This window comes from Pogona vitticeps, chromosome 1, assembly GCF_051106095.1.
Source record: "Pogona vitticeps strain Pit_001003342236 chromosome 1, PviZW2.1, whole genome shotgun sequence".
Classification (NCBI taxonomy): domain Eukaryota; kingdom Metazoa; phylum Chordata; class Lepidosauria; order Squamata; family Agamidae; genus Pogona; species Pogona vitticeps.
Window position 1 is genome coordinate 3,455,651 of NC_135783.1, and position 13,151 is coordinate 3,468,801.

Consider the following 13,151-nt stretch of genomic DNA (forward strand, 5'->3'; position numbering starts at 1 on the left):
AAGGGCTTGGGAATCTTTTGTGCTGGTAGTTGGGGGGGGGGGGTTGTCAAGAAAGTAGGTCCCTGCCCCGAGGAGCTTTCAATCTGAATAGCAAATTGAGGGATGGGTTTTTTCCCCACTTCTGTGCTCATTGATAAGTGGTGCGGGTTTCTGCCCACCCTGCTAGGGCAGACCCTCTCCCCATAGCCAGAGGCCCGCCCCCACCTCGCCAGCCAAGCTGCCCCACTGAGTAGACCCTTTGCCCCAGGGAGAGGCAGAATAGTCTCGCTTTCTCCTCAAACAACTGCTTGGGTTCCTCCCAGGGAAGCGGGCGGCTGTCTCGCAGGTAAAGTTGCAAGATCTCCAAGGTTCAAATCCCAGAGCAAGCCTGGCTGGAAGGAGAAAAGGCCCTTTCCCTCGTGTGTCCTGGGTCCAGAGGGTAGCGCGGTGTGTGTGTATGTGTATATATGAGAAAGAGCGCCATCTAAATGTGTGCTGGAACTAGAACTCAGAGCCCCGCAGCGTTCTGAGCAGGGGGTGGCATCGCCTCGTCGTCCTTCCCCCCCACCCCCGCCGCTTCTGCTTCTGAACTCAGCTGTCAATCCTCTCTACCTCTGGGAGAGGACGGGATTTCCCCCAGGAGATGGGTGCAAACGGTGCCCGCTGGAAATCGGACGGTTGGAGGATGGCTTTGCCCTGGACGGGCAGTTCAGAGCCGTTAGCCTTGCAAAAGACCCGCTCCTCCTACGATCAACGGGGGGGGCAGGCGAGAGCGTGGCCTGCACTTCAGGGCTCTCCTTGGGGCCCCGCGGCACAGGTCGGAAGAGGGGAACTCTGTCCATGCTCAGAGGCCCCTCCTTGATCTTGCCCTAGAACAAAGAGACGGAAGCAGGAACGGCTCTCCGCCCGCTGGAGAGGGAGAGAGGCTTTCGCTTTCGCTTCTGCCCGGCGGCGGCGGAGGAAGTTCTGGGCGGCCGGAGCCCGGAGGAGCCCCATGAGCCGGAGCGTCGGAGGGGGGTCCGGGATCCCGCCGCCGCCCGAGGGGGGTCCGCAGACCCGCCGCCGTCCTGCCGGGATCGGGGCCCTGGATCGAGGGGCGGAGAGCCCCCGGAGGGCCCCGTCGGGCGGCCAGCAGAGGAGGCAGAAGAAGGGGAGCCCCCGCGGCTTCCCTCGCCCGCCCCCCGAGGAAGAGGAGGAGGAGGAGGCGGCGGCGGGAGCCCCCCGAGGGTCCCTCGGGGCCATGGGCGCCTTCACCTCGCAGCCGTCTTCGGGCGGAGAGGCGCCCCCCGCGCCGGCGTCTCCGGACCCTTGGGTGAGCCTCCCCCCTCCGCTCATCGCGCCTGCCTTCCCCCCCCCCCCGTCCAGCCACTCGGCCGGGCCCGATCCGGACTGGCCTCTTTCTCCGGTCCCGTCCAGTCGCCGGCTCAACCCACCCCGCCGGATCCGGTCTCCGGGCAGGTGCGGGGGCGCCTCGCTCTCGGGACCGGGTTGCACGTCCGACCCGCCCCGTCTGCGGCACAGCTGCAAGCCAGCCGGTCTCCCCCCCTCCCCAATCTACCGGCTGGCTGAATGGAGAGGCAAGAGAGGGGGCGGAGCCAGACCCTCCCACCCCCCGCCCTCCTCGGGGGACCCTCTCCAAAGGGGAGCGCCCGCCGGCCTCCCGGGCAACCCCTGCTCTCTCTCTCTCTCCGGGTCCCGCCTTCCCCCCATTGAAAGGCATCATCGGGGACTCCCTGCGCGCCTGTGGCGGGGGGGGGGCTTCCTTCTCTCTGGCTCTTTGGGGGCACGCCTGTTAAAAAGCCTTGACTCTCTCTTTGTGCAGGATCTGGTCCAAGGAGCGTCCCAGACCTCAGCCCACTCAGGGGAGGGCACCTGCTCTCTTGAGGAAGGACCGCAGGTGGGTCACCTGAGGAGCAAGCAGATCCCCCTGGAAGAGGGATCCACCTTTGGGGGGAGGAGAAATGTTCCTTCACAGCTGGGGAAAGTTCCTTTTCTGGGCTCCTTGGCCAGGGCTAGAGTTGGGGGGCAGGCAGAAAATTAAAGCATATTCAAATTCATTTGAAGAAATAACTTAGCCGCCTAGAGTGGTCCGATGGGCCAGATAGGGGGTGGTGGTATAAATTAATTAATTAATTAATTAATTAATTAATTAGATAGATAGATAGATAGATAGATAGATAGATAGATAGATAGATAGATAGATAGATAGATAGATAGATTAAAAGTGAATTGGGAGATATCCAAATGTATTTCATCAAATCATTCAGAAAGAGACTGGGAGGAATTGAAAAAAGAATTTAAAGATAATAGAAAATATAATTGCATTTTTAGGAATTTGCATTACATGGAATTTACAAGATATAATTAAATTAAATACGGACCCATTGTAGAAAGAAAGTAATGAACAGGGAAATCAATATCAAAAATTAGCACTGTCATGGTTTAGTGGAATAGTGTTGTGTAAAATGGAGATTATCCCTAAATGTAACTGTGTATTTTGGATGCTCCCAATATAGAGCAAAGGAAAATACTTGGAAAATTGGCAGAGGTTAAAAAATAATTATTGTAATAGGAATGAGCGAACAAGGATCCACATGAGGCTATAGTAGATTCCATAAAAAGGAGGAGGGCTTGGATGACCTAATATTAAATCATACGACATCACAAACCAATTTAGATATTTATCAGATAATATAGTAAAAATATAAACCTAATATGGAAGGAACTGGAAATGCCAGAATACCCTGATAAAATTGAAGGCTTCTTCTTTAAAGAAAAAAATTGTAGAAGAAATCAAGAGAATAACTAACCCCTTTCTGATAAATCATAGAAAAATGATGTTGGAAGAGGGTCTACAAGGCCATCCAGTTCAACCCCCCCACACACACACACACAGCTCAAGGCAGGAATCCAAATCAAAGCAGATCTGCCAGGGGATTATCTAAGTTTTTCTTGAATGGACCCAATGTTGGAGCACTCACTAACTCCCAAGGCAACTGGTATCGCCAATTATTTCCCTCCTGAAAATAATTAAGAATGACCACTTGTGAAAAGATCAGAAAGAGTTAGTTTTTATAATGGTTACAATGGCAAGATTAATATTTGCAAAAGGTTTCATTTGTATTGTGTGTAGTTGTTATGGAATTTGTACTTTAATTTAGTTTTGCTACTTGTCATTTTCCAAAAATAAAATAAAAATTAATTTTTATTTTAAAACCCCTGCATCTTCGTAGGCTCCCTGCTTGACCATCCTTCCCTCTGGCTGTCTCGTGGTGCGTCAGTTCAGAAGCTTTGCTTCTCTCTCTTTGCAGGATCTGGTCCAAAGAGCGTCCCAGACCCCAGCCCGCTCAGGGGAGGGCACCTGCTCTTTTGAGGAAGGGCCACAGGTGAGTCACCTGAGGAGCAAGCAGATCCCCTTCTGGGCTCCTTGGCCAGGGCTAGGGTTGGGGGGCAGGCAGAAAATTAAAACACATTCACATTGATTTGAAGAAATAACTAGATTAAAAGTGAATTGGGAGAAATCCAAATGTATTTCATCAAATCATTCAGAAAGAGATCAGGAGGAATTGAAAAAAGAATTTAAAAATAGAATAGAAAGGATAATTGCATTTTTAGGAATTTGCATTACATGGCATTTACAAGACATAATTAAATTAAATATGGACCCACTGAAGAAAAATTAATGAACAGATAAATCACTATCAAAAATTTACACTGTCATGGTTTGGTAGAATAGTGTTGTATAAAATGAAGATTATCCCTAAACTGAACTGTGTATTTTGCATGCTCCCAATAGAGATCAAAGGAAAACACTTGGAAGATTGGCAGCGATCAGAAAAGATCAGAAAGAGTTCGTTTTTATAATGTTTACAGTGGCAAGATTAATATTTGGGGGGGGAGGAAAAGGGACAAACAAACTAATCTTGAAGTCTTGTACAAAGCAATGTGGAGCTTAGCAATTAATGATAAGTGAACATGTGAAATGAAAATAAGAAGCAGAACGGTAAAGGCAAGTGATTTCAAAGAGGTGTGGAAATTATTTGAATACAGTGGTGCCTTGCTTTACGATTGCCCTGCATTGAGACGAATCCGCTTTACGACGATCTTTTTGCGATCGCAATTGCAACCACAAAACGATGGTCTGAATGGGGGAATTTCGCTTTGCAATGATTGGTTCCCTGCTTCGGGAACCGATCCTTCGCAAAACGATGATTTTTCAACAGCTGATCGGCAGTTTCAAAATGGCCGCTGGGTAAATAAAATGGCTCCCCGCTGTGTTTAAATAAAATGGCTCCTCGCTATACAGGCAGCGAAAATGGCCGCCGTATGGAGGATCTTCGCTGGATGGTGAGTTTTAAGCCCATTGGAACGCATTGAAAGGTTTTCAATGCATTTCAATTGGCTTTTTATTTTCGCTTTACGATGTTTTTGCTTAACGGCGATTTTCCTGGAATGGATTATCGCCATTAAGCAAGGCACGACTGTACAGTATGTCTTTTCTAAGGGGAAAGGCCAGCAGAAGAATCCATGTACAGTATTCCCTCTGGCTGTCTGGTGGCGCGCCTGTTAAGAAGCTTTGCTTCTCTCTATTTGCAGGATCTGGTTGAAGGAGCGTCCCAGACCCCAGACCGCTCAGGGGAGGGCACCTTCTCTTTTGAGGAAGGACTGCAGGTGAGTCACCCTGGAAGGGAGTTCTGTGGCTGGGGGGGGGGAAGGGATGTTCCGTCACATCTGGGGACAGTTCCTTTTCTGGGCTCCTTGGCCAGGGCTAATGTTGTTGTTGTTGTTGGGGGGGCATAGCGGGGGAAGAGAGGGCCCAGTTCTGGTTGGTTGACTAGTGGCTCGAGGTGTCTCCCTTGAAAAGCCTTGCCTGGGTAACAAGGCTGAGGGATCTGGATGGCCCCCATTCCCATATTTAAACATGCAGGAACTCCTTCATACTTGCAGGTTTTCCCCATACTTTGCAATCCTCAAAGGACCTCATAGAACCATAGAAAAAGGGAAGTTGGAAGGGGCCTACAAGGCCATCCAGTCCAACTCCGTGCTCAGCGCAGGAAGACCATCATAGCAGATTTGCCAGGGGATGATCTAAGTTCTTGAATGCCTTCAGGGTTGGAGGGCTCACCACCTCCCCTTGAGGTAACTGTTTCCACTGTCATGCTGCTCTAACAGTTAGGAGGTTTTTCCTGATATTCAACTGAAATCTGATTTCCTTTAACTTGAGCCCGTGGTTGCCTGTCCTGCACTCTGAGATGACCAAGAACAGATCCAGACCCTCCTCTGGAAGACAGCCTTTCAAGTCTTCGAAAAGTGCTCTCCTCTTTCCCCTCAGTCTTCTTTTCTCAAAGCTAAACCTGCCCAATTCTATCAGCCTTTCTTCCTAAGGCTTGGTTTCCAGCCCCCTCCCCGATCCTCCTTCTTGCTCTCCCTCTGGACTTGTTCCAATTGGTCAGCATCCTTCTTGAAGTGGGGTGTCCAGAACTAGACACAGTGCTCAAGGTGATGCCTAACCAGTGCTGAATAAAGGGGGAATAGCACACGGCGGGATTTGGAAACTATACTTCAATTAATGCAGCCTAAAATAGCATTTGCCTTTTTTGTAGCCACGTCACACGGTTGGCTCATCTTTAGCTTGTGATCTATGATGATTCCAAAATCCTTCTTGCTTGTAGTTTTGATGAGCTAGGTCTCCTCCATCTTGTAACTCCAATTGGTTTCTTTTTCTGAGGTGCAGGACTTATCCCTGCTGAATTTCATTCAGTTGCTTTCAGTCTAGTGCTCCATCCTACCAAGGTCATTTTCAATTTTGTTTTCTTCTAGGGTATTAGGTATTCTGCCCAATTTGGTGTCATCTGCAAATTTGACAAGCATTCCCTCATCCAGCTCATTAATAAAAATATTGAAGAGCACTAGGACTGAGCCTTGGGGTCCCGCACTAGTTACCTCATCACCCTCTGAGTACGATTCTGTAGCCAATTGTGCATCCAGCTGACACTTGATCTATCCAGCCCACATCTAGTTAGTTTGCTCATCAGGAGATCATGGGGCACTTGGTCAAAAGCTTTGCTAAAGATTTACTATGTCTACAGCATTCCCTCTGTCTGTCAGGGAGGTGACCTGATCAAAAAATGAGATCAAATTAGTCTTGCAGGATTTGTTCTTGAGAAATCCGTGTTGGCTTCTAGTTATTAGTTCCTTGTTTTCTAGGTGCTTTACGATCTGTTCCAGAATTTTGCATGGGATGGATGTCAGGCTGACTGGCATGTAGTTCCCAGGTTCCTCCTTTTTTGCCCTTTTTGAAGATGGGGAGAACGTTAGCCCTCCTCCGATCCTCTGGCACCTCCCCCGTTTCCCACGATTTCAAGAAAAGAATGGATAGCGGTTCTGAGAGTTCTTTGTCCAGGTCCTCCAGATGCTAAAACACTGTTTCTAGTGGGCGGGGGAGGTAAATAAGATTTAGGAAGCAGAATTGGTGGCAAGGACATGCTTCAGAGGTGGATACTCTGGCCCGAATTGCAGTAGGATCCCTGTATCCATATCCACGGTCTGGAAAATATTTTAAAAAGAAAAAAAAACAGAAAAAACTTTTCACATGTATTACCAGACCTGGCAGCTAGATGGTCCCAGAGACCGTTCTATGAATACTTCTTAGTGAGAAATGCATAGCATGGTCTAGTGACCAGTTCTGGTAATACCTGTGAAAATATTTTTTTTTCTTTTAGATCAATTATGTTTGCTATTATCCACAGTTTTCAGTATCCATGGGAGGCTGGGGGCTTGGCATCAATCCCCAGCAGATAAGGAGGTCTTGCTGTTCTTCCCAGGAGCCCTGCTATTTTATTTGGAACAGCTCCACCTAAATACCTTCAGCCTCCTGCCATTGCTGGAGTCCTCTAATAATGATGCTGTGGGCAACAGTACCAAAGACCACAGAAGCCTGTGTTGCTTGATGTCTTGCCCTTCTTTCCTCCTTGGCAGGCTTTGAGGCGCTCCCCTGACCCCTTGGCCCAGGAATTTATCAGGGCCATAGAGACCATTGGTCAGTTCGCTCTCCGCCTGTTCAGTGAGCATCAGCAGCTGAAGAGCCGGCTGCACCGCCTAGAAGCCCAGCAGCAGGAGATGGTCTCCCGTCACCTGGACGAGAAGGCGCAGCTACAGGAGGCAGTGCGGGAGCTGAAGAGAAGCCAGGAGGCCTCCAGAGCCCAGCAAACCGCTCCCCAAAGATCAGCCTCACGGCCCTCGCCATCCACAGGCGTAAGGACTCTTGAAAAAGGTGACTGGTTCTTAAGGATGGGACTGAGCCTTGGAGATGGGGAAGAGATACTTTGATTGATTGATTGATTGATTGATTCATTCATTCATTCATTCATTCATTCATTCATTCATTCATTCATAGACCACCTTTCTCCCAAGAAGGGTGGCTCACAATATTAAAAGGAATGGGGTTAAAATCTTAGTATGTAAAACATTAAAAAGCAATTAAACTGTGCCCTATTTAAAATAGGATTAAATAATTAAAAGCAAGTAAACATTTTAAACTATCGTAACTTTTAAAAGCCATTCAGGGACTCGCTTGTGATTGTTAAAATCCTGCCTGAAAACGTGGATCTTCAGCTGTTGGCGGAAGGATAAGAGGGAGGGGGAGCAGCCAGCCCTCCTGAGGGAGAGCGTTCCATAGCGTGGAAGCGGCCACCGAGAAGGCCCCGTCTCGCAGGTCCCCATCAGCCGTGCCTACACTGGCCGTGGGACCGAGAGGAGGGTCTTCTCTGCTGATCTTTAATGGCTGAGAAGGCGCCTATAGGGAGATACGGTCCTTCAGGGAGCCTGGACCCAAGCCATAGAGGGCTTTATCAGTAACAGCCAGCACTTTGAATTGGGGCCAGAAACGGACGGGTAGCCAATGCGGTTTTTGTAACAGGTGCATTCTAGGCTCCCTGTCGCTGGCCCCAGTCAGTCGTCTGGCTGCAGAGTTTTGCACCAGCTGAAGTTTCCGAACCGTCTTCAAAGGCCGCCCCACATAGAGCGCGTTGCAGTCATCCAAACGGGATGCAGCTAAGGCATGTGTCACTGTAGCCAGATCGGCCATCTCAAGGAACGGGCGCATCTGATGCACCTGCTTTAGCTCTGCAAATGCACACCTGCCCACCGCTGAGACTTGGGCATCCAAGCTTAGGGATGCGTCCAGGAGTAACCCCCAAGCTGCGGACCTGAGTTTTCAGGGGGAGCGTAACCCTGTTCCAGCGCAGGTAGTATCCCTATTCCCTCATCTGCCTTCCGACGGACCAGGAGCGCCTCTGTCTCTTCTGGATCAAGTTTCAGTTTGTTTGCCGTCATCCAGCCCATGACTGAGGCCAAGCACTGGTCTAGAGTCAAGACCGCTTCCCTGAAATTAGGTGGAAAGGAGAGAGAGAGAGTTGGGCATCATCCACATACTGGGGACACCAAAACCCAAATCTCCAGACGACCTCTCCCAGTGGTTTCATGTAGATGTTAAAAAGCAAGCAGCACCCTGAGGGACGCCACAGGCCAGCGGCCGGAGGGTTGAGCAGGCGTCCCCCAGCACCGCCTGGCCTACACCTCACGCCGACGATAACCACGCATGTGTGTCTCTTCCACAAGAGAGGCTCCACAGCTGCCTGTTATCCTGGCTGTTTTCAGGGAAAGGGTGGCATTTAGGCTGGTCCTCAGTTTCTCCTTCAGGTGTAAGATGTTAATGGGAACTTTGTCCCCTCCCCTCCACTTTCTTTCCAGACTTCCACGTTCAGGTCCAGACCACTGGGAAGACTTATGGCTACGATGGGCAGTTTTTACAGGATGTCTCCATGCTCCTGTCCCGCCAAGGCGTCTCTCTAAAAGTGAAGGGGCTCACCGAGAATTCAAAACACCTCCTTCTGGTTTTCTGCCCCATCGCTTCCCGCATGGGCACCGACATCGAAAACGCCCTCGAGAGACTCAGCAGTGAGTAATTGACTTTGGGGTGGGGTGGCCGTGGTGTCCCTCTCTGGCTGTTAGAGCCTTGATAAACTCTTGGAGCAGCTTCGCGGTGAACGATAGAATATGTATTGACAAAAAAGTCTCATCAAAGGCAGGATGTCTTGATGAGCCAAGGAAAATAAGTCTTAAAACATCAAGACATCCTTTCCAAACAAAAAAAGCCCTGAGCACCTGCTGGCTGAGGTTTGGCTCCTGCACGAGAGTAAAAACACCAGCCCCCCTCCCCCCCATTCATTGCAACCGCAGGGAAAAAGATAGGTCTTTTTGCACAGTATGAAAGGTCCTTTCTCTAAAATGCAAGGCAGGTGGGGTTTTTTAGGGGGGTTGAAAAAGTGTCCCCTAATCTTGTATGACAAAGACAAAACCTTGAAATATATCATATTTATGCAGATGTAAGTGGTTGGAGACTAAAGGATGTAGTACGATTAGAGGGAAGTGGAACACGGGGAGAAAAATCACTGAATAGCAAGCATCTTATTATGAGCCTCGTGGCACAGTGGTTAAACCGCTGTACTGCAGCTAAAACTGTGCTCACGACCCGGGGTTCAATTCCAGGTAGCCGGCTCAAGGTTGACTCAGCATTCTATCCTTCCGAGGTTGGTAAAATGAGTACCCAGCAGCCTGCATAATTAACTTGTAAACCGCCCAGAGAGTGCCTGAAGTGCTATGGGGTGGTCTATGAGCAGCACGCTTTGCTTTTGCTTTTATTGTTGCGCCATTTGCTATCTTGGCAATAAGCAAGCTAATTAGCACTCACTGGCTGAAATCCTACGGAGTAGCTCTTTGGCTGTAAAGGTTGAAAACCTCATCAGCTACAAGCATCTCCAGGTCTTTGCCTGGTTGTGGAAGGCCTCCAGTGGGAGGGAGTTCCACAGGCTGGGAGCCGCCACAGGGAAGGCCTTGTCCCCATCAGACGTACCTCTGAAATGGTGGGACAGATAGAAAGTCTGATGATCTTAAAACCCAGACAGACTCATGGAGGGTAAATTAGTCTTTTTAATCATTTGGATGCAAAGCCATTTAGGGCTTTTATAGGTTAGAACCCTCACTCTGAATTGTGCCCGGAAACAGATCATGCCACAGAGAGCATGTCACAGTAATCCAAATGGGATGTAACTGAAACATGCGTCACCATGGCCACATCAGCCCCTCTCAAGAGACGGGTGCAGTGGGCGCGCCAGTTTTAACTGTCTAAAGGCACTCCTGTCTGCCGCTGAAACCTGGACGTCCAGGCTGAGAGACAAATCCTGGACCACCCAGAAACTGCCCACTTGTGCTTTCAAGGGGAGGGTAACCCCGTAACACACACACCCCATCCAGCAGAGGCTGCATCCCTTATTCCCTGATCTGCCTTTTGATGGGACCAGGAGCCCCTCTTGTCTCGTCTGGATGAAGTTTCAGCTTATTCACCCTCATCAAATCTATGACTGACACCAGACACACCGACTCAGAACCAATAGAAACTTGAAATGGATCGAAATTCTCTTGTCTCATCCAGGACCGCCCTGGAGATGAGAAAGCCACAACCTGCTCCAGCTCCTTGCCTGAGAAACGGAGAGACTGGGCAGTATAATTATCCGGTGCCTTTGGGTCCAAGGAGGGTTTGTTTTTTTCCCCCAACCGTAGTCTTCCTATTTGCCTCCTTTGAGCACAGTGGGATCCGACCCCTCCGCAGGGAGGCATTCCCCACACCTCAGAAACCCCTCGACCGGTCCCTCCCGAGGGGCAGCTTCCTGGCGACAGTTTTATGATACTTTGGTTTACACCCCAATTGTATTGCAGTATTATTATTTCATATATGTATTATTTTTGTTATTCTGTTCTTTGTTTATCTGTTGCAAACCGCCCAGAGTGGCCATGGCTGCCAGATGGGTGGCGTATAAATCAAGCAACTAATAATAATAATAGTAATTGTGGCTTTCCCTGCCACTGTTCCCCTCACACGCGCACACACCCCTCTTGGGTTCCCCTGACCTTAGAGCCATGATCCAGTGGGTCAGTGCAGGCAAACGACACGAGACCCTCTCCTTGGCTTGTAAAGAGTTCCTTTGCTCCCATCGGGGGACTCCAGGACCTCCAGTTGATCAGCCCGAGGACACACTCACCCCCCCAGAACTGTCCCCCAAGGACGGCCTTGAGGTTCCCCACCCCACTTTTTTTGTGAACCTCCCCTCCAGCCTTGTTCTCACAGCTGCTCCTCTCCTTCCTTTTCCAGGTGAGCGGAAGGTCCTCCTGGTGGTGATGCACTATGTTCAAAAGGACAACCCAGGAACCTCTGTGGATGCTAAGCACCGGGTCCCTCATCCAGCCGTGGTGCGGACCGTGCACACGCGCTTCACCCTCAAAGACGGCTTCTACCCTTGTGAGATGAACGAGAGGGCCGTGGCTGATGTGGCAGCTGCCCTCAAGGCCCTGGCTGAAGATCACTGAGGAGGGGGGGGGGGGACTTGGCTTTTTCTGGTGTCCTTCTCGTGTGATGTCATCTTGTGGGGAAGGGTCGCAAGGGGGGGGCTTTTAAGACACGTTTGGAGGTTGCTTCAGTGCACGCTGGGTTCTTGCACTGGGGGTGGGGGGCTGCACACCTCCCAGGCCATGTAGCAGCAACATGCTTTCAGGTGAGGAGTTTGCTTGCGGTGGTCGGAGAAATCATCCCTATTCCTCTGGGCAAGCACAGACTGACCCGGAGCCTCAGGGAGAGAGAGAGAGAGAAGGGAGGGGGCTGAGTTTGTTGGGTGGGTCAGCCTCCTGGTCTCCTCCTGTGCTTCCACAGTCCCAGTGGGTGATTCAAAACAAGGGGGGGGGGGAGAAATAATTGGTGATGGAAGGGAAAGGCCAGCCGAGTGATTGCATGCAGTTGAATTTTCAACATTGTGTTACTTGTGGAAAAGGTGAAATAAAGCATGAGCGAGCTGAGGAGTGGAGAAGCCTTTTTTTCCTCCCGCTTACAAAACACAACATACCAGGTGAAGATGTGTCCCTGCCAGCCTGTTGGGGAGACCCTGAGCAGGAGGACCATCTTGCCAGAGTCTCCAGTTCCCCCCAAGGGTGTCTCTTCTCACTCACGGAAAGAGTGATGCTGTTGGGGGGGGGAGCTTCTGGAGCATGTGGGAGTGGGGCTCACAGAGGCCCTTCCCCTTCTGCTCTGCACTTCAGCAACAGGATTTTCCCACCAGGATGGAAGGCCAAGAGGAGCAGCCTTTGCCCCCAGGTTTAGGGGGGAGTGGAGCCTCTGTCCTTTCCAGAGCTGGGGAGATGTTTGGTCTCGACTTCCCCCCCCCCCCCACAATCCCTGGGGAGGAGGGCTTTGCAAGGTGGGTGCACTCCTCTCTCTAGAAGCGACCCCCTCCCTCCACCAGGGAGGGGGTGCAGGGGGCAGCCTCTCTGAGCCCCATCGGCCCACCTCCCCTTTTGCCCCCCCGGCCCCAATCCGAGAGCAGAGGGGTTTTCCCCCTTGCAGGAGGAGCGTCTCGGCCAGGCCTTGAATCCTTATATTGTCCATTCAGACCTTGCAGGTTTTTTTAGTTCATCCTCCTGAGAAGAGGGCTTTGGTTCAGGGCCCTTCTCCCCCAAATAGCCCCCCCTTTCATTCTTGCAACAGCCCTGCAGGGTAGGCTGCCCCAAAGGCCACCAAAGGTGCCCAGGCCATGTTGGGCTACTCCACCAAAAAAAAAAAATTGCTTGTGGATACTGGTGAAGGAGTGAAAATCAGATGCTGAAGGTTCATGCTGTGCTCCTTAGTCAGCCACACACACACACACACACCCCAAGTGTGGAGCAGTGGACAGAGTGGCAGACTAGGATTCAGGAGTCCTGAGTTCAAATTCCCACTCCACCACGAAAGGTCCCTGGGGGCTTGGAGTGGGTCAAGCCACTCCTTAAATAGCTCCCTTCCCTTGAAAGCCCTATTAAGGTCCCTAGAAATTGGTTCCGACTTGATGACAGATCACAACGACAGCAAGAGGGAGAGCCCGAGGCCTTGGCAATCAGCTGGGCCTCAGAAAGGTCAATTGGCCGTGCCAGGTTTATTCTGTCACCCAAGCAAGCAAACCAGACCAAATATTGAAATCCAGTGTCCGCCTTTGGGTCAGCTTTCCATAACTGGACTGTAGCTAACAGGGACTAGTTGACAAGGTGCCGGCGCAGGTTTCGGTCACATGCCTGGCCAAGACACAGACCCT

General features: G+C 50.6%; 1 protein-coding gene across 3 annotated transcripts; it reads left to right on the forward strand.

The window, feature by feature from the left end:
• Nucleotides 1-884: 884 nt before the first annotated feature.
• Nucleotides 885-11,886, forward strand: LOC110070704 (uncharacterized). 3 transcript variants are annotated; one of them, XM_078381548.1, is made up of 7 exons: nt 885-1,291; nt 1,802-1,876; nt 3,213-3,365; nt 4,576-4,650; nt 6,958-7,252; nt 8,731-8,937; nt 11,189-11,886. In XM_078381548.1, the coding sequence occupies exons 1-7, from the start codon at nt 974-976 to the stop codon at nt 11,401-11,403; spliced, it is 1,338 nt and encodes a 445-aa protein (XP_078237674.1). In that variant the 5' UTR covers nt 885-973; the 3' UTR covers nt 11,404-11,886. The 3 variants fall into 3 exon arrangements, with proteins under 3 accessions (XP_078237674.1, XP_078237677.1, XP_072842376.2); XM_078381551.1 differs by having other exon boundaries at nt 887-1,291; nt 3,291-3,365; XM_072986275.2 differs by lacking the exon at nt 3,213-3,365 and having other exon boundaries at nt 889-1,291.
• The last annotated feature ends 1,265 nt before the right edge of the window (nt 11,887-13,151 follow it).